Raw genomic sequence first — 21,054 nt, 5'->3', positions numbered from 1 at the left:
GAGCTTCTACCCAGTGCCCACTTCATCTTTAACGTTAATGAATTTTTCTTTCCCCTCCCTGCTTCCCTCCTATGCCCTCCCCTCTCCCCTCTCTTCCATTTGGCCCGGGCATGCATGGCAGGTGCTCTGCCACTGTATTTATATCCCCAGTCTACCTTGACTTTGAATTTTGAGACAGCATCTCATGTACCAAGTTACCCAGACTGAGCTTCACCTCCTTCTGTAGCCCAACAGGCCTTGGTCTTGTAGTTAGTTGATCCTCTAGCCTTAGCCTCCAGTGTAGCTGGGATGAGTGGCCTGAGCCACCAGGCATAGCTGAATGGACTCTTACGAACAAGATTTTGAAAAGTCTTTCACTGCCCTGCTAAAGGTCTTCAATGTGCAGTGTAATAGCCAGTCATGGGTTGGGGAGGAAAAACACCAAAATCACAAATTATTATTTATATATTATTATATTAACATTATACATTATATTATAATTAATATAATATATAATATATGATTATATAATAAACATTGTATATTATAATATAATATGTTAATATTATATTATTATTTTTATAGAGAAAGAACAAACAATTTTTTTCAATATCTGTTGTTTGGAGATAGACTCTTTCATTTAGAAAAACTGACGTCAAAGTTTGGATCATTTGTGCAGTCTCCCACCTGCTGGAAACACAAGACTGACCAGGTCACGGTCATTCAAAGTTTGTTTTGAATTTGAGCTTACACTAGCTTGAATTTTTTTCCTCTCTCCTCTCTCTCAAATTCTTCAACATGACATAGAATATATATATATATATATTTTAACTAAACATTTACTCCTTGTATGCCTCCTTCCCTCCCTTCTTCTTCCTTTTTCTCTCTTTCTGCTCACAGAGCAAGCTAGTACTGCTTATATGCTCATGGTTGTGGGTTCATCAACTGGGACATGGGGGAACCTTCCAGTGGCCGTACCCCCCAAAGAAAGGTGTATGTTCCTCCTAGTAGCCGTCAGTTCCAATAGCTTGTCCACTAAGGGCCGCGCCTCGAGTTGTGCAGCTGACCACAGCTGCGGCAGTTTGTGTGCAGCGGCTACGATATGTGCCCAGGGCAACACTCCATGGCACTCCTTCCGTCCTCCAGCGCTCATGTTTTTTGTCTCTTCCTGTACAGTGTCCTGAGCATAGTGCGTACAAAGTGTTTGGAGCAGAGGATTTATTTGTTCTCTTTGGCAACTAAAGGGAAAAACGAAGAGAAAACCATGGACTTGGACCAAAGAATGGATCCTATAAAGGAGACCTAGGGAGAGATATAGGCCTTAACTAAGGAGGGGGAGGAGAGGAGCAGGGAAGGATGGCCGCTGCACATGCAGGGCTACCAGACCTCAGAACTTGACAGTTGATCTAACTGGGGACCGCCAGAGCATCTAGGACGACTGCCAGTGTCCAGGTGCAGTGACCGTGAAGGCAGGGCCTTTCTAGAACTAGGAAACTGCCAAAGAGGAAGGGGAAGCAATACTACCAGTTAGCACAAAGAATAATGCTGGCTTTGTAGCTACTATGTCCTTTGACTTTCCTGAAGTCATTGTTTAGTTTGAAATTTTCCCCTCAGCATATTTTTCCCTCAAAGTACTATATATTTATATGTCGAGACAGAGATTTTTTCTAATTATTAATGTCTTTGAAGATATTCTTTTCATGAATATTTTAATGCTCAACCCAGTAGGTCATTTTCCTCATGAAATATTTCTAATTTGAGGCTAATTGGAACAGTTTTCCAGTGCTATCTGGCAGGCTCCCTCATTGATGCAGAGTAAGTTGTTGTTGCCTGAGCGAGTCGGAGCCTCTCCTGAGCTCAATCTTGAATTTGCAGTTTGAGAGAACTAGAGGTGGGTTTTCTGTAGTGCCTGTCAGCAGCCCCAGAAGCCTCTGCGTAGTAAAGCTCAGCTAAGTTCTTCTTGCTGTGTGCATAATTATGAGGAAATTAGATTTTGATTGACTAGAGCAGACATCTGTCATGCAGAAAAAATTTAAAAAGCAAATGTCTTTATTTTATTAGGGATTGTTCATATATTGGTATGAGTTCTTTAGCTTTATAACTTAAAAGCCATTTAAAATGGAGCTAATTCTAACATAACCAAAAAAAAATTTGCTGTAGCAATTTATTTCATTTTTCTCTATTTGACACTTAGAGTTAGAACTAATCAATAAAGCTAATAGTTTCCCTCTACCTGCCCTAAAAGAAACAAATCATAAATAACAGGTAAAATACAGTATTAGCAAGCCATTTAATTAACCTTCAGGATTTGGAGAGGTGACCATATGTTACCTGAGGTTGATGAACTCATTTGGGTAAAAGGTCCCCGTGGGGCTAATTAGCACCATGTCAGGAAATCTCTGCTTTATCCCATCCCGGCTCCAGCTCCAGCCTTGGCTGCTGCCCATGAACAGGAGCCCGAGATCACCCGTGATGAGGAAGAAATGAAAACCACTCGCAACCTGTCTCTGCCATCTCCCCATTCGTCTTTTAGTCCATGGGAAGATTTATAGAGTTTTTTTTTTTTTTTTAAAGAAATTTTATTTACTACACATTAATTAACCTGAATTCACAATGAACAAAAGTTAACGAGGGGAAACTTCCCTACAACTCTGTATCCAGCAGCCCCCGTTCTCAGTAGGCAAGGTCGTTTATATTATCATGTTTATTTCCCAAGACTGTGTGATACATAGACAAATATATTCTTCTTAAAGTCTTAGTGGTAGCAATATTTATGCGCTGCTTTGCTCTGTTCTCTTCTTATTTGGCGTATTAGGTGCCATAGAGATAATGTAGAGAGAATATAGAGCCTCCACTTTTTAACTGTTTTATTAGCTCTTTGAGAGTTTCAAGTTCCCTACACGTGTTTTAATCACAGGCACCCTTCAACTCTTTCCAGATCTACCCTCCTCTTCCTAAGCCATACAGCTTTGTGTCAGAACAGGCCAACCTTGCAGGGCCAGTTTGTGCTGCCCGGAATACTCCTGGCTGCATGGTCTTCTCCGGGAGCGTGTTCTGCTGACCAGGCCATGTTCTCAGAGAGAACTGATCCTCCCTTTCCCTGTACCTGACAGTTGCATCTAGGGGTGGGATTGCACACCCAATTTGCATGTCTGTGACAGCATTTTGTCTGGCCTGGGCTTGTACAGGTTTCCTGTGTGCTGTCACAGCTGCTGTGAGTTCATCTCTGGGCTGCCCTGCTGCGTCCAGAAGTTGTTACCTTGGAGTCACTCACTTTCTCTGGCTTTTATCCTCTTCCTGCTTTTTCTTCTGCAGCAATCCCTGAGCCTTGTATCGGGGGAGAGGGGTGCAGTGTACATAGGCCTTTTAGTGCTGAGCATTCAGGAGTCTCTTGTGCTCTACACCTTGGCCAGTTATAGGTCTGTGTTTGTCACTATCTCAGAGGAGAGGTGACCTTTGGATATAATGTAAGGTTATTAAAGTCAGTTTAATACTATGTCCATTTAGAAGCACAGTAGGTAGTAGATTCTCTCTTAGGGCACATGACTTATGTGGCCATAAGTTCTTGCAAGGTAAGGGTTTCATCTTGTGGAGTGAGATTTAAATCCAATCAGAAAGTGGTTGGTTACTTCCATGGCTATGTCTTGCTAGGAGGGTTACTGTTGTGGCTTGGGGAGTTCACATAAGGGTACAGCTGATGATTACTGTTCACTTCTGGTACCTGCATAGCACCTTCCAGCATGGTGAGAGCTAGCTGGTAGGAATGAAGTTTCTGGGTTCGTACCATCTCGATCTCATCATGTTTTATGACTCAATGATGCCTTGTCTTCAGTAGTAGCTTTCTCCAGAGAAGAAAAATGACAGGCAAGCAGACAAAAAGATTCCTAGTGTAAGAAAATGCAGATCGAGACCAAATAAAACACCAACTTCGTCTCCCGTAGGATACCTATAATTAAGTACAAACAGCAACAACAGTAACTACAACAAATGTTGAGGACATGGGCCATTAGAACTGTCACTTGATAATTCTTCAGGGTTACACGTGGAGGTCCTATAGAGTTCAGAAATTCCTCTCATAAACATTCAGAAGAATTAAGATCAAGTGCTGGTTGAGACAAGTGCTAGTATACAAATAGCCACAACAACATTGTCCTCAGTAGCTAGAAGGAGGCAGGAACTGTCTAAATGTCCATCATCAGAGTGTGGGATCTAGGGGTTGAACTCAGGTCAGGCTTATGTGCAAGTGCCTCTATCCATTGAGATATCATGCTGGCCCAGTAAACTGATTCTAAAAGTCCCAGAAAAGGCTATGTAGTGTTGAAAACTGGTTAGCGAGTTGATAATGACTTCAACACTTAGTATAATATATGACCCCATTACTGGCAAGAAATGTGTAAGCTGAGTAGTAGACCTGACCCAGCAATAGCTCCATGTGAATCAACGGGACAAAAGAGCAACGGCACGAAGCAGTGCTGGCACAGGTGGATGCCACAGCCCAGAGAACCTCGTCAGGTTTTATACCCCTCACAAAATTAACCCCAAATGGAATAGAGACCTCAATGTAAAATGTTAAAAACTCCTAAGATCCATAGATATCTAGATGATCTAGAGTTTGATGATTATTTAGGTCGGATGCCAGAAGTTCAGTATAGGAAGTAATGAAGCTAGACTTCATTAAAATTAAATGTTTCTAGGGCCAAGTATAGTCCTGTAATACTAGTACTTATGAAACTGAGGCAGGAGGGGTGTGAGGTACAGGACATGTGTGAGATTCTGCTTCAAAAAGGAAAAAAAAACCCTGAAGTTTCTGGACTATAGAAGATGCTATCAACAGAATGAAGAAACAGGCCATAAGCAGAGAGAAAATATTTGCAAAAGATATACCTGATTTAAAAAAAACAAGTTAAACAAATATCCTAATAATTAAAAAAACTTAGCGGTAAATAACAAGCTGATAGAAAATTAGATCAAGACTGGTGAGATGGTTCAGCAGGTAAAGTTGTGGCGTCACATACATGGATAGGCTGGGAAATACTTACTATTTATTATGCTACAGTGGGGGTGAACATTGAAGACATTATGCTAAGTGAAATAAGCTAGATAGAAGAAAATACATTTTATCATTCTGTTATATTGGAATATTCAAAAAAAGGTATCTACATAGAGAATAAACAGATTTGTGGTTTCTGTGGAACTAGGGGACCATAAAAGTAGCAAATGATGGCTTAATAGACACAAAGTTTCCTTTTGGATTAATGAAAATATTTTGGAACCTCATAGGGAGGGTCGATGCTCAGTATCCTATGTAACCAGGGAAAAGCAAATCAAAATCAAAACAGTGAGATACTTGTACACCCATCAGAATGGCCAAAATCTAGAACATTGATACCACCAAATGCTGGTGAAGGTGCGGAGCAACAGCAGCTCTGGCTCATTGCTGGTGGGGACTCATGGTGGTTTAGGCACTTTGGCAGTGGTTGAACAATACCCTGCTACACTTATTTTCCTACACTGCAACTCTTCTGCTCCTCTTTATTTGCCCACTGGAGGAAAAACAAAAACAAAAACAAAAACAAAAACAAAAAAACAACAACAACACCAAAAAGAACATTCATACAAAAACCAGGATACAGTTGTTCGGAGCAGCTTTGTTTACAATTGCCCCATGCTGGAAGCCACCCAGATGTTTGTCCATGGTTGAATGGATAAACTACGGTACATTCAGGCAGCGGAATAGTACATAGTAAAAAGAAATGAGCCGTGAAGCCATAAGAAGATGTGGAGGAAGCATATGTATTAGTAAGTAAAAGAAGCCAGTCTGAAAAGGCTAGACCTGCCTGAACCTGTCAGACATTCGTAATAGGAAATGATGGAGTCAGTAAAAGGAGCTCCATGGTAGCCAGGAGTCAAGAGACAGGAGCAGTGAACAGTGGGTTCAGAGTCTTATGGGGCAGTAGACTGTAGCTCTGCCATCTGACTTGGAACTTGACTGAGTAGTAATGGTGCGTAGGCTCAGAGCAGCAAATGGGGCTTTTGGTGGGACTTCTGGTGTTCGGGGAGGCTTGTCCAAGGGGTGGGCAGCCTCTGGGAATTCCCTGCGTCCCTTACTGCTTGCTACGGAACTACAGCCCCTCTGAAAAAATAATAAAATCTCTTTGTACTAATTCAAACATGCCAATTTTCATTAATTTTATCATTTACTACCTGTTGTAAAGAACTAAATCATGAAATTTGCAGGAAAATTGATAAAAGTGGAAATCATTGTATTTGGTGATATAAGCCAGCCCAAATACTTCTAGTTTCCATGTGTGGAGGTGGGGGTGGGGTAGAAAGGGGACTCAGAAGGAAGATGCATGTGTCTTAAGTGAGGGGGGAAAGGGGGCGTGGTAAAAGAATGTAAGTGACATGAAAGGAGACGACTGGGAGATGGAAAAGAAGCAGCCAGTCCTGGGGGCAGGGAGCAGAGGGGAAGTCAGTGGGGAAGGACAGACGCGCATAGAGGATGACACTGTCGGAAAGTCCCATGGTGAAACCCATTAGTTGGTACTTTAAAAACCAATATAAAATGTAGTGGCTAAAACCTACTTTGAGAATGAAGTTTTAATCAACCATTTTGCAGACTGGAGTCTCTTCACAAAGGCCTGGCCTCAGCAGTTTGGAAAGCACTCCCGTGACGGGAAGTCTGCATCTCAACACTGCCCGCAGCTGCGTGTGCGGAGCACGGCTTTTGCAGAACAGCTCCATGACTGCTTCACAGCTCTCATTCCTAGGCAGGTCTTTACACCACGTTAAAACCTCCATGAAACCCTGTGGTCCCCACGCTGGCCTCTGGCCCTGACCAGTGTGACAGAAGATGGCTGACGTGTTCCTATTTCAGGCTTTTCTCTCATGCCCTCTCAGGCCCGTTCCTCCGATGGCAGCTTTTCACACTTCACTTGTACCCTTCCTGAGCATCTGCCACTGACAGTGACTCCCTTTGAAAGACGGACGTAGGAGCATCCCCACATGTGCTTTCACAGTTGCTGAATGTATAGGACCATAGCGTAATATATTTACTCAGCAGCTGTAGGGGAGCATCCGTTTCATAGGGTGAGACCACAAAATGTGCCGCAGCACATGTCATCTCACAGATGTCTAGAGAGTGACTTCCCGGAGAAGGAGCAGTCAGAGTGGAGGTTGCACCTTCAAGATCTTACTAAACGTTGCCCTGGCGTTGATTCCATTTGTACCTTTTCACAGAAGCCAGTGAGAATGTCTCTTTCTCATGGTGACTCTGGTACAGCGTGTTGTCCTGAGTCCGACCAGTGAACGTTGCTAAGGCAGAGAAGTGTTATCCTATGTCAGTCCTAAATTACATGTCTCTTTATTTTGAGAGAAGTTGGGCATCTTCTTTCTAAATTATTTTAAGACACACCTCTCCCCAGAAGCACTTTGGATCAGGTCTTGTATGGTCACGTGGGAGCCTGGTTTTGTTCATTGGTTTAACTGGGCTCCTAATGTTCCCTTTCAGCCTGAAAACTTGTGTCTTTCAGTTATGGAAATTTTTGTTCCATATTTCTTCATTTTCTCTAGATCTCCTTCCTTTTTTTGTTGACTTTGTGGTTTGGGTTTTATTCTCTCTTATTTTACTTAACATAATTCTGTCAGGTGGCTATGTGTAAGTTGGCATTTGTCACACCTATAGAATATATAGAACAAACCTTAATGTAAGTGCAGACTTTGGGTCAGCGAGTCACTGAGCACTATCTGTTGTAACAAACCCCCCACTGTACTGGGGGATGTTGACAGTGGAGGGGGCTGAGGGAATATGGAGCCTTGTGAGGTGGTCTCACAGCACCCACGGACCTAAAGCTCATCAAGAAGTTGATTTTAAAGGAAACAATTAGCAGTGGTTTTGTAAGTTTTTTGTCTTTTGCTGTAAGGATCATTTTCCTATGCCTGTGTGTATGATGTCATCCTGAGCCGCCTCTGGGTGGATAAGCAGCACTGTCTAAAAGCTCTGCTCTGCTCCAGGGACAGCTACCCCACGTGGTTGGGTCAAGCTGCCAACACAAAGCTGATTGAGAGCCCTGAGGAGGTAGGGCGGCCTGTGGGCTCAGCAGTTATACCTGGGAGTCCTCGTCCCAGCAAGTGAAGGGCTTGCTTGGGCACTGGCCTTCGGTGTGTCTATTCCAGCTCTCTCCAGGTTGTTTCAGGCCTCTCTGATCTCCTGTCTGGGAAATGGAGTCAAGTCTGGGCTGCTCAGCATCATGTCTGGGCTAGAGGGACTTCATAGGAAGGTAACACCTGACCCCCGCACGCCTTTAGATAGTCAGCCTGTTTTGGCCCCACCCTGATGGACCACATGATTTCAGTCTGCATGTTTTCCATTCTGTTCTCATCGGCGCCTCCAACCCTGTTAGATACAGTTTTAATGATTCATAAAGATCTCTCTTAGAGATGTAGATGGCTGGTTTTTGAAGGGAAATGTAATGACAGAAAAGATAGTGACAGGATATTTACGAGTCATTTTGTCATTTTGCTTTGTTTAGCTGTCCTCCACTCCACCCCTTTCTGTGTTTTGTTCTGTTTTCAGCACTGACTCCAACTGTAAAACTGAAGTCAGGGTATAATGTCACCAGGTATTTAGGGAACCTCCACACTAATTTTCACCATGTGTAGGAGGCTTTAGGAACAGATATCTTATGGGAATTTGGAGCAGTTCTTTACTGCCCTAGTTAGTTAAGTTTTTTTTTTCCTTCCTCAAAATGTGTGGTGCTTTGGTAGTTCTTTTCCATGTGAAGTGGTGGATAGTTTCAAGTGTTCTGAAGTAGATGAAAGCTACTTTCATTCAAATATTGAATGTGAGAATAAATAATCATCTCATTTGCATGTGGTAAGGGACACTGGGTGTTTTTCTGATAAAATTCAATGGTAATGATTTTCCCATTTCTTTGAAATCTTTTACAAAATATGATTACTTGAGGAACTATATTCTAGATACACATAAAGATATCTTGTCTATTTAAAAAATAGGAGCAGATGTCTCAAGTATTAGATGCCATGTTTGAAAAGCTGGTCAAAGAAGGGGAGCACGTAATTGATCAAGGTGATGACGGTGACAACTTTTACGTCATTGATAGGTAAGTTTTACTACTGAAGTTTTAAAAACCTACTGTGTAAAGTCTTAGCAGTTACTATGGTAACTGATAGGACAATCTGATAGCTGTGGTTTCTCTTCACTCTAACTGCTGTATAATGGGCACTGTAGATGTCTTGTGAATATATACAATAAAGCTCTGCTAGGTCATGCAAGGAGCCATAGTTTATAGAAGTGAGTGTGTAAGTCTCAGTTATTAATGTGCCTTGATTTGCTAGCTTCTATTTGGAAGGTAGAAAGTGATAGTATTGTCATGTACTAGGTGCCTGTTACAGTAAGAATAGGAGTAAGATGTGACATCGAAGAAGATAAGTGGTGGTCTAGCTCACTCGGTATTGCCATATTTTAAAATTAAAAAAAAAAGATGTATTTATTTATTATTGTATATACAATGCTCTGCCTGCATGTATGTCTGCACTCCAGAAGAGGGCATTAGATCACATTATAGATGGTTGTGAGCCACCATGTGGTTGCTGGGAATTGAACTCAGGACCTCTGAAAGAACAGTCAGTGCTCTTAACCTCTGAGCCATCTCTCCAACCCCTTAAAAATGTTATTAACTATAAAAGAACTCAGGCACTCCAGAAGGCATAAGGTAAGGAGCAAGCCCTTTCCCCTCCTGTTTTAGCATCTTTTAGTCAGTAGAGTGAGCAGTTTGTGTGTTCTTACAGATTGTGTCTTTTAAAATGTTTCAGGGTTTTTGTTTTGTTTTGCTTTGCTTTGCTTTACTTTGCTTCTTTGAGACAAGTTTTCACTTTCTAGCTCTGGCTGGCCTGGTACTTGATATGTAGACCAGGCTGGCCTTGAACTCATAGAAAATGGTATGCACTTATTTGTATAGACAGTGTAGTTTCAGAAATCTTAAACTGTGTTTTACATCACCAGAGAACAATATGGTCTGTGTGGTGAATAGGCGAGCCTCAAACCACATGGGCTAGGCATCTCCACCTTTGTAGAGGGGCAGAGTTGCAGTGGCAGTTGCTGTCCCCAGCTGTCCTGTTTTGTGTGGAACACAGATCATTTCCCCACATGGCCTACTAACAGCTTTGATGCTTTGTGTAGAATTGTGATCAGCTGGTAGCTGATCTGAACTCTTCTGGGCTCTCTTAACCTTGGCTCTGGTTTCTTCATGTATGAACTGTGCATGACGGCCCTCCCCTCTGTGTGTGTGTGTGTGTGTGTGTGTGTGTGTGTGTGTGTGTGTGTGTGTGTGTGTGTGTTTCGAGACAGAGTTTCTCTGAAACTCACTCTACAGATCAGGCTGGCCTCAAATCACCATCGCTACTCCACAGTGCATGCCTTTCAGTCTAGGGATTCACTCATTTCTCCATTTTCCCATCCTGGTACCTAATGACCTACCTCTGCCACTCTAGCTGGGCTTGGGGATAAAGCCTAACCCTGATGTGTCTCCTTATGTAAAACACAGTCATAGTTTTGATGTTACAGCTTTCACCAACAAAACAACTTAGAGACCCACTCAGGTTTTTTCACTGTAGGTGGAGTCCAGCACCCATTCTTCTTTAAGTGGGTATTTTTGACTACAGAGCCTGCTTTACATTTGAGCACAGTGCATTTTCTTTCAGTGAGATACTAATTGTCCATTGGCATATGAAACACTCCAGCTTGTAGAAGTGGCCAGGCTTGATTGAGGTCACCCAGATAGTCAGCGCATCTGGCCCACAGCCAGATCTCCTGTCACCAGCTTCTGTTCATGCTCATTGTTCTGACATGCACTGCCTGGAGCCCCCTGACATCAGGGAGGAAATCAGTATGAAAAGCAGCTCACACGAGTAACAGGTGTTGGTCCCACTGATGGCCCTCAGCTGGGCTAGGAGCATGTTTTAACATTTTGTTTTCTCATTTTATCCTATCCAGAATGGTAAGTATAGAAAACAGTGTCAGTGACAAAATAAAAGGGGTATAAATGGCAGGGCTTAAATTAATAGTTTAAAAGTAATTATCCATGGGGCAAATTCTAGGATGGGTCCTCAGGATGTCATTCTATCCATGAACTGTATTAAAAGGTGATAATTTTCTCCCTTTATTCAGTAACATTTTTTGTTTCCGTCGGTTTCTTTACCATTCAACATCGTTTTCTAACCCGTGAACGCTGTCCCTGTTGGGTGGTGGCGGTGCACATCTGTAATCTCAGCACTTAGGAAGCAGAGGCAGGCAGATCTTGATCTGATCAAGAGTTTGATCTTGGTCTACAGAGCTAGTTCCAGGACAGCGAAGGCTCCACAGAGAGACCCTGTCTTGATAAACCAAGCCCCTCCTCCAAAAAAGCTGTCCCTTTTCTTGCCACTGCCACATCTTTTTGCTTAACATTTAACCAACAGAATAAAGCTAAAGCATTTTTGTCGGCCTCACAGGTGTACCAGGTGCCCTTGAAACAGTGTTCTCTATTGAGTCCAGCACGTGGAAAGATGGTCCTGTGCACAAGAGATAGCTCATATGAGTGTAGGGCCTGGCCGCCTGAGCACAGGAACATGCAAATGGAGTCAGTCTGTTTGCCTGCAAAAAGCACCTTGAGGGAACGCCAGCAGAGGAAAGCTGCAGAGAGGCCATGGTCAGACAGAGGCTTGCTCTCAATTCCTACCCCTTTTTAAGTTCCGTTCAGGCTTGACCTAAAGTGAAGGGTGAAGGAGGGCGTGTTAAGGCTTTGTGGACCAGTGTAGTGTAAGAATTCAATTCTGCTTGATACCCAAGCCAGCCGTATATAATAAACAAAGATAAAGTTTGTTTGTTTTCTAATAAGAAAGCAAACTTTATCGGCAGCTAGCCTGCATGCCAACTCCTGCCATAATTTATAAAGGACTCGTCAGCAAATTGTTAGAGATATATTCATTAAAAAAGTAGCCATTTTCTTCTGGTCTCAAAAGCAACTTACATTTCTTTTAGAAACATAAAGTTCTAAGTTACATAGTCACTGGCCTGGCATGCCTCACAGTTCTTACTGTCTTGAGATAAGTACAGCTAGTGTGGACATATGGCCTATAGATGGCGTTGTTCCCTGATTGAGACTTCTTGTTTAGTCCTATTTCCCGGTGCATTGTCCCTACCATGTTCTTGCTAATGGTCTTCTTCATAGGGCTGGGACAGATCAGTGCTGTCATCAGAGGACACAGACAGGCAGGAATACGATTGGCTGGTCTCTGAAGTAACACCTCACTGTGATGAAATGTTTCCTGAATTACCTTGTCTCTAACTTATGTATGAAGTTATGTATGTCCAACAGGGGAACGTTTGATATTTATGTAAAATGTGATGGTGTCGGAAGGTGTGTTGGTAACTACGACAACCGCGGGAGTTTTGGAGAACTGGCCTTAATGTACAACACACCCAGAGCAGCTACAATCACTGCTACCTCTCCCGGTGCTCTGTGGGGTTTGGTGAGTAAAATGTTTGCTCCATTTCAATGTTAATATTTTTGAAAATTATTGCGACAGTGGATAGGCAGGTATCCTGATACTGTATTTTAATTTTAATCAGTAGTTTTATTTGGAATCGTGAGTTGTTGAGATTTGCTAACCATTTGCTAGATGCTGCATTGTTGGGCACAAACACTGCTAAATCAAAAATTTATGTCCCGTCTCTCTGCAAGTCAGGAGCTTGAATGTGCTGGCCCTCGGGGACAACATTAGATCCCAAACGTTCCTCTCTTATCCATGCTTAGAAACCACAAGCCACAACAGCTGGAGTGAAGGCTCCGTCAGTAAGGCGCCTGCTGCACAAGAATGAGAGAGAATCTGAGCTGGCATGCCCAGAACCAGTGTAAAATGTTGAGCAGAGTGCTTGTGCCAGTAGCATTAGCTTGGGGGAGGGGCATGGAAACAAGCAGATCCCTGAAGCTCATTGGCTAGCCAGGCTGTCCAAGTCAAACAACTTCAGGTTCAGTGAGACACCTTGCCTCAGAGGTGGAGAGCAACCCAGGAAAGACATCTGACATCAGTGTCATATATACATGTGTGTGTGTGTGTGTATACATATATATACATGTACATATACACACAAGCGTCCGATCACATGATTGCACACATAGCCTCACTAACAAGTATGAATGAGACACACACACACAGGAGAGGGAGGGAGGGAGAGAGAGAGGGGGGGGGGTTGCCTTCAGTTTTTTTTTCAACTAGATCTCTGAGATACCCAGTATAATCTGATAAATCAGTGGTTTAGAGTGATCAAATGAAAGTCACAGCTGGGAACTTGTCAGAAGCACACATCCCTGGCCCTGATGCTGACTCTTGCATCAAAAGCGCAGGAGAAGGGGTGCAGAGCGCAGGAGAAGGGGTGCAGAGCGCAGGAGAAGGAAGGGGCGCAGCAACCTGTGCTGGTGGAAGCCTTCCATGTGGTTCTGATGTGTGCTGCAGTTTGAAAAGGCACTAAAAAAACAGAACAAAGCAAAATAAAACCCAAAGCGGTTCTCTTGGTGGTGTCAGCTGACTGGAAATGTGGAGTAAAACACCGGTGCTTTTCATTTGGGATATTACTGTACACAACTCTGATCATTCTCTGTGGGCGGGATATGGATGTTAGTATGGACTGACATTCCTCATCTGGAAACTCAAAGTCTAAAGTGCCCCCAACTGTAAAATTCTATCCCTTACCTAATAGTACAGGTCAGGCACAATGCAAGCACATTACAAATACTTACACATCACCTTTGCACCATGTATGTGAGATAATACGAACTATGAAGCTACTTTTGTTAAGGAGCTTTCAAAATCTGGGCAGTCAGGGGTGAATGGGGAGGGGACATGAGTGGGCGGATGGGGCATGGTGCCTAAGTTCTGAAACACTCATGTGTTTAGGACAAGAGCTTCTCAATCTATTTAAATAAATGTCTTAATGCTAGAAATTTTGTGGGGGTTCTTTGACATGGTAGCAGAGGACAGAGCTTAAGCACTAACAACTGAATCTGGGTTTAAGGTGGGGTTGTCAGACTTTGTTTGGCCAGCATGCAGACTCCCCGGGGACCCACTCACCATCCTGACAACTGTGCAGATCACACAGTAACCTAAAGTGCCTGAACTTGCTAAGAAACCTCCTCGGAGGTAGCCCCACCGCCTGTTGTCACATTTCACCTCAGGCAGCACTGACTGACAGGACTGTGTGGAACACAAAAGCAGAACATCCTGTGCTCTTGACATGCAGTTGTTAGGTTTTCCCCTCAGGTCTTTGTAGAAGAAGAGATTTTAACTGTCCTGTGCAGAGGGTCACTGAGTTACCAAGTGCACACATCATTCATCTCAGCTTTTGACACAGAGGCTGGTTCAGCTCATAAAAACGAAAAGAAACAGGATACTTAAAATTCCTTTTCACTGGAGCCAAGCGGTTATTGTATACCTACTAAATGAGTCACTTTTACAAGTTATAGGGTTTAAAAAAAAAAAAAAAAAAAAAGGAGATTCTTTCATGTGCTGAGAACTGAATCACTTGAGTATATTAAGGAAGCTCACAGATCTGTTTATCCGAAGCCGACAGAGAACAGCCACGTCGGAGCAGACCTCTGTGTGCAGGAAGTACATGCCAGTCCTCACAGTGGTAGGGCTAACCTTGTGCCCACCAGTCAGAGTCAGGGCGTCAAACAGTAAGGAGGTCTCCTCATGCATCCTTGGTTCACGATCACACATTTTCAGATTGGCAACTGAGCGTGGATAGTTCCAGCTACTGGTGACTAATGTACAAAAGGCTCAGCATTTTCGTGTGCACAGTTCTTAAGCTTCTAAGAAAGATTTTCAGAGAATTTTTTTTGGTAGTCTGTACATGTTAATGACATTTGTGACAGGGATCTGATGCACATGTAAGTGTGCTATCTTTAAGATTTTAATTAACATACGTTCATCGTATTTGAAACTTCCTTTTCAAGAGCAATTTGCATAACCAGTCCCTTAGAGGGAAAGTTGAGGAGGAAAGGAAACTTTAAGATCCACAGCCTGGGGGCTCAGTGGTTAAGAGCACTGACTGCTCTTCCAGAGGTCCTGAGTTCAATTCCCAGCAAAACCACATGGTGGCTCACAGTCATCTCTAATGGGATCTAATGTGTGCTGTACACATAGCATATAAATCTAAAATTAATTAATGAAAATGATCCACAGCCTGCAGCCCTGGAAGTGTAGGTGTGCAGGGGAGGAGTTTGCAGAGTCCTCATCTTAGGGCCCCACTCTGTAAGAAGCACTATGCAGCTGTTAGCCCTGAGAAGTTAGCAGAAGACATGGCTACCACAGTGACTCAGAAAGGCAACTGCTGGAGCAACTGAGAAGCAAGCATTTAAAATGGGGCTTCCTGGGATTTGTTGGGTCACAATGGGTTGTCAAATGGTGGGCCATTAATAGAGATTTATTTCAGAGTGGCTGAACTCTTTTAGGCCTTGTCTGTTATAACAAAAACCAAAACCAAAGGTCTGTCTTTAAAATGTACCTGCTTTCCAAGTCTGACTATATATGACAAGCACATGGGCCGCTTTTATAGATGTACATTACTTAGCCAGACATGTGGTGATTCGGAGTCACTAATGTCTTTAGTTTTAAAAATTATCTGAGCAAATTATGATCGTCAAAAGAGCTCAATATTTTGTTCATAAAATTAAGAATTACATTTCCTTTTTGTTTTGTAAGTATTGGGGACACATATGTGGAGGTCATCTGTGTCCTGCTGGCTGAATGCAGGCCATTAGGCTTGGCAGCTGGTGCCAAAGTACAGCTGGCATCTAAATGGTAATAAACTAACTCTGGAAACAAGATGTTTAATTTCCCAGTGCCTCATTAGCACAGGCCACCATAGGAGGCACGTCTCACTGTTTCAGAGACTAAGAACTCTTCAGATTCAGGCACAAGGCCCTTAGATGGCCATCTTCTTGCTCTGTCCTCAGTTGCTGGGAGGGGCAAGGCACCTTTCGAGGGTCTTTAATGAGAATTATTTAATTCTGCTTCGACAACTCCATACTCACGTCCCAAGCACCTCTTAAGGCACATCTTCCAACACCACCTGCTGAGGGTTAGGGTTGCAGCATAGGAGCTTGGAGAGGGGACACATTTAATCCAGCACAGCTAGGGTTATACCTGTAATACAGTGGCATAACAAGGTATTAACTAGGTAATACCCAGTTTTACTTTTACTAAAGTGGTGTAATTATTCATTGGTGAATGCCAAACTGTGACAATGGGATTATTTACTTAAGAATGAAAGCATTTTATGAGAATTTTTGAAACATAAAAATTTGGGGGAAATAGCTTTTTGAGATGGTTTGTGTAAACATTTCTGTCATTCCTAAATTAAGTTCTGCATTTTTGAGAGCATATAAACATGAAAAAACTTAGACTATAAATGTGGTAAAGTCTGGAATAAGACCCCAGTCAAGAATATAGTTTCTTTGTACCTTCACGTTTTCAAAAAGAAAATTCTAATATTATGTGGGTATGAAAAATAACTTTATATATATATACACACACATATATATATGTTTTTAAGAATGCTTACATTATCAGTTCTCTTTGAATGAATTCTTTTCAACTAGTGTTTCTTGTAGTTTTTATTTCAGTGTACCACAGCCAGTACATTTATTTCTGTTTCTTTGTGTCTTACCAAAGTAAATATTTAAGAGAAAAATACTACAAAGAATGCACTCCAAGACTGTCTGTCCTCTTTATCTTTTATAAAGATCCAGGTCTGGTCTTGTCTACTTAGTTGAATTGGCAGCCCTGCCATCTATAGTGAGGGAATGGTATTGGTATACATATATATTTTTTAGTGTAACAGTGCCTCCCTGTGGGCATAGAGATCAATGTGCTGGTCAGATTTGTGCATCTCAATCAGTGGTTCCCCACCTTCCTAGCTCTGTGACCCTTTAATAGAGTTCCTCATGTTGTGGTGACCCCCATCCTATCATAATGTTTTGCTTCTTCATAGCTGTACTTTTGCTGATGCTTTAAATTGTAATGTAAATATCTGAGATGCAGGATATCCGATGTACAGCTCTCCCAAAGGGGCCGTGCTCTACAGGCTGAGCATCTCAGCTCTAAATGAATGCTTCCTTTTCCAAGAAAGAAAAATTTTATGGTTCTGTAGCAAATTTTGTGACTAAAGAAATAAAAATATGTAGTTAGTTAAGACTATAATTATGCTTTTATTTAAAGTCTTCAATTATTGTATATTCCTTGTAGGGAAGCAAGCTATTTGTTCAGACTTTAACTGCATTTGTATTTGCTACTCTCTCTTTAGGACAGGGTAACCTTCAGGAGAATAATTGTAAAAAACAATGCCAAAAAGAGAAAGATGTACGAGAGCTTTATTGAGTCCCTGCCATTCCTCAAGTCTCTGGAGGTGAGCTGGGCTTTCATTCCGCTGCGATGGTTGCCTTCTTACCAAGAACTCATTCCTGTGACAGTCTGGTGAGGTGACCCAGCTAATAAAAAGGACAACTGTTCAGGAACCTGAGTTCAATCCCCAGAACCTATATAAAGGTGGAAAGGTGTCTCCTGATCTCTACACAGAGTGTGCACTATGGTACCCCAAAGCAATAATGATGATGATAATAATAGTAATTTTAAAAGTCTATTCCTGTTTTACTGTGAAGAGAACAGATAGTGACATTAGGTTTTATTGCTAGTTGTTGTTGTTTTGGTTTTTTTTTTTTTTTTTACTACCTGCAAGTACATTTTATTCTTTTTTTTTTTTTTTTTAAATAAGGCTCTTACCTAGACTCTGTAGCAAGTTTATAGGCACCATTTATCTGACAGTAGGCTTAAGAAAGTTATCATCCACTCAGCTTTCTCCTGACCAGCATTCCATGTGTTGCCAATCTTCTCTACCCTGTCTTCAGAAGATCTTCAGCATCCAATCATTTTCTGCCAATTCCCCAGTATCACCTTCTGCCTGTACCAGCATTACCTCTTATGTGGCTTATAGCAGCCACCTAAGAATCCTTTTAAATCCCACATCCTTGCAGTCTTGTTAACAGCCCTTCCAGGACAGGATAACTTTGAAGAAGGCCACTGAGGGCCTGTCTGGTATCCTGTGCCCCAGTCTTTCTTTCTCTGACAGCATTTCTAGCTGTTCCACTTTCATCCTGTTACAGACACTTGCTTCCTGACGGTGCACAAACATGCCAGTCCTCACGTCAGACCTGTGTGCTTGCTGTCTGCCTAGAGCAGCCTCCTACACAACTCCATGGCTCCTCCACAAATCTCCTTCATTTCTTAGCCCAAATGTCTTCTCAGTGAGACCAGCTGTTATCTTTGAATGCAACACTTATGAAGAATTGTTACCTTACAAATTCAGCTTTGCCGTAATTCATTGTTAAGCACTTTTCTAGACATTTTATAGAGCCTTATATTTGAATTCTTTTGAAACTGATTATAGAGAAATAGATATAAGTACCTATGGTGCCATAAAATGTCAGCATGGAAGTGTCTCCGTGGGCTGTCGGTTTATGCATGGGAGAATCTTGGCCATTGTGGAATGCACAGGCAGCTGATTTTCTTTAGCAGCTCTTGTCTTCAAATAGAACGCATCAGGGAGGTAGTCCAGTCAGACCAAGGCGTGTGATGCGACAGAAAGCAACCCAGGAAGGGACTCTGGCAAACTGGAGAACATGTGTTCCCTCTAAGGGAGCAGCTGCCATGGCACTGTGGTTCTGTTGCTGCCATATGGAAATGTGGGCTGGGAGTGGCTGAGTCTTCTGGTATTTTACCACACACACAAAAAACCCTAGAAATACAAATTTTTCTATTTCAGGATTCTCGCAGTTAATGTAACCACCACACAAAGCAAACACTGTTTAGTATAGGCTACCCCTTTAAACATGTAAAATAGGTAAGATTACCTAATTGGTCTGTGTATTGCTCAGGGTTCTCTAGAGAAGGCATTTATATAATATATGTATATGTGCACACCATTTATTAGAGTGGCTTATAGGCTGTGCTCCTACTAGTCCAACAATGGCTGCCTGCCAATGGGAAGTCTAAGAATCCAGAAGTTGTTCAGTCCACAGGCTGGATGTCTCTCTGGTCTTCAGTGTCCAACAGAATCCCATAGAAGTAGGCTCTAATGCCAGGGCAGGAATGGACTTGCCAGTGAGCAGGCAGACAGGAAGTGCTGCCTCCTTCCCTGTCCTTTATAGAGGCTGCAGCAGAAGGTGTGGCCCAGATTAAAGGTGGCTCTTCCCACCTCAAAAGATCTAGATTAAAGATGTTTCTTTCCACTTCAAAAGATCTGGATTAAAAGTTGGTCTTCCCACTTCAAGTTATTTAATTAAGAAAAAAAATCCTTCGCAGGTGTATACAACCACTTGGGTTTTAGTTAATTCCAGAAGTATTGTATTTTTCGGACTATAAGATGCACCTGACCATAAGACGCACCCAGTTTTTAGTGCAGTAAAACAAGAAAAATAGTAAAAACAGCAATTGGACCGTAAGGCGTACCCTAATTCCCCTCCACTTTTGGGGGGCGGGAAGTGCGTCTTATGGTCTGAAAAATAAGGTAGTCCAGCTAGCAACCAATAGCCACCACAGTCTCTTTCTAATACGATATTTTTCCTTGTAGGTTTCTGAACGCCTGAAGGTGGTAGATGTGATTGGCACCAAAGTTTACAGTGATGGAGAACAGATCATTGCTCAGGTATGACCCTGAAACACCATTCAGTGTAGGGTTACATTCCAGAAGGCCTTAGACATCCTGGTAAACTTTGTTTTCATAATTAGTATGTGGTGTTGGGTTAAATGAATGTTACTTCTACCAAGCAACTTATTAAAAATGCTTTTACATCCAGCAAATAATTTAGATGTTTTTGTTTATATAATTTATTCCTAATGAATATGCATTAAGCCATTGCCTGACTCTCTGAGTTGTTTTACAATTTGTAACATGAAATCCACATGTACAGTAGGAGTAAGATGCCATTTATGAGAGGGAAAAAATGTTGGCTCACCCATGAAGTTACTAAGAGCCCAGGTCCATTGGCAGATGATAAAGAGTTTTGAATGATCTGTTCTTGAGACCTTCTGGGGCTGGTTCCAGATAGCATTCACGAAGATGAGCTCTTATCACACCACATCTAAGCATTGAGCATGGTAATAAAAATATCCTCTAACCCTCACGCTTTTCAAGGTCCCAGGGAGGCCCAGTGGTGTTACAGTACCTCACTCAGCTGGCCGGAGAGCGCCTAGAAAGTAGGCTTCATGGAGTTGAAACACGTACATAGTCTGTGGGTTTTTTTTTCCCCCACAATACTCTGTGGTACTATTCTATTTGAATTGTTATCTTCTTTTACATGTGAAGTAAGATTCAAGGACTGATTGAAGAGCACTGTTTAAAAGGCAAATATATATCTTTCTCTCCGTATTCCTAACCCCTCATGCACACACAGACATGTGGGCTAGAGTTGTCAGATTAGGAAAAAGTGTAATCAAATTGGAGACTGTCAGATGGGAAATAGCAAGGTCTGACTCTTTTCAGCTGCTTCGGCTGATTTTGGGGTTTTTGTTGACTGAACTGCAGATCTCCTCGCACACGCTCAGCATGTGCTCTCCCACTGAGCTACAGCCCTAGACTCTCAAATGCTTCTCCTTTGTCACGTTGTATTTTGAAATATAGATTATAAAAAGTTGCAGTAATAGTAATGGGTGTTTGCACAGACTGTCCACCCACTTTCTCTGAGCCTGTCTTGCATCACTGTTGCACTAAATCAAAACCAGGAAATGGACGTTAGAACAGCACACGGCCTGGCCTCAGATCTCACTGGCGTTCTATGAACATTTGTGGCACATTTGCCCAGCAGCAGGTAGACCTGTCAGAAGTCACAGACATTCAGATTTTAGTGTGAAGCCCTTATAAAAAGGTGATATGAAAATGAAACAAGGGCTCTAGGGTACAGTTGAAGGGTACATTGTATTGTTTGTGTTCATAGGCTTCTGGCTTTATTCCCCAGCAAT

General features: G+C 42.3%; 1 protein-coding gene across 1 annotated transcript in view; it reads left to right on the top strand.

Annotated features, from left to right (window-relative positions):
• Prkar2b (protein kinase cAMP-dependent type II regulatory subunit beta) overlaps positions 1–21,054 on the top strand; it is a 94,826-nt gene that overhangs the window by 69,362 nt on the left and 4,410 nt on the right. Inside the window, exons 5-8 of the mRNA XM_051144751.1 lie at positions 8,995–9,101; positions 12,357–12,510; positions 17,345–17,446; positions 19,667–19,741. Coding sequence (XP_051000708.1) covers positions 8,995–9,101; positions 12,357–12,510; positions 17,345–17,446; positions 19,667–19,741 — 438 coding nt within the window. The remainder of the gene's footprint in view (positions 1–8,994; positions 9,102–12,356; positions 12,511–17,344; positions 17,447–19,666; positions 19,742–21,054) is intronic.

The sequence above is a fragment of the Acomys russatus genome, chromosome 1 (assembly GCF_903995435.1).
Source record: "Acomys russatus chromosome 1, mAcoRus1.1, whole genome shotgun sequence".
Taxonomy (NCBI): Eukaryota; Metazoa; Chordata; class Mammalia; order Rodentia; family Muridae; genus Acomys; species Acomys russatus.
The sequence above is the reverse complement of the archived record's forward strand: the minus strand, read 5'-3'. Positions and strand labels throughout refer to the sequence as shown.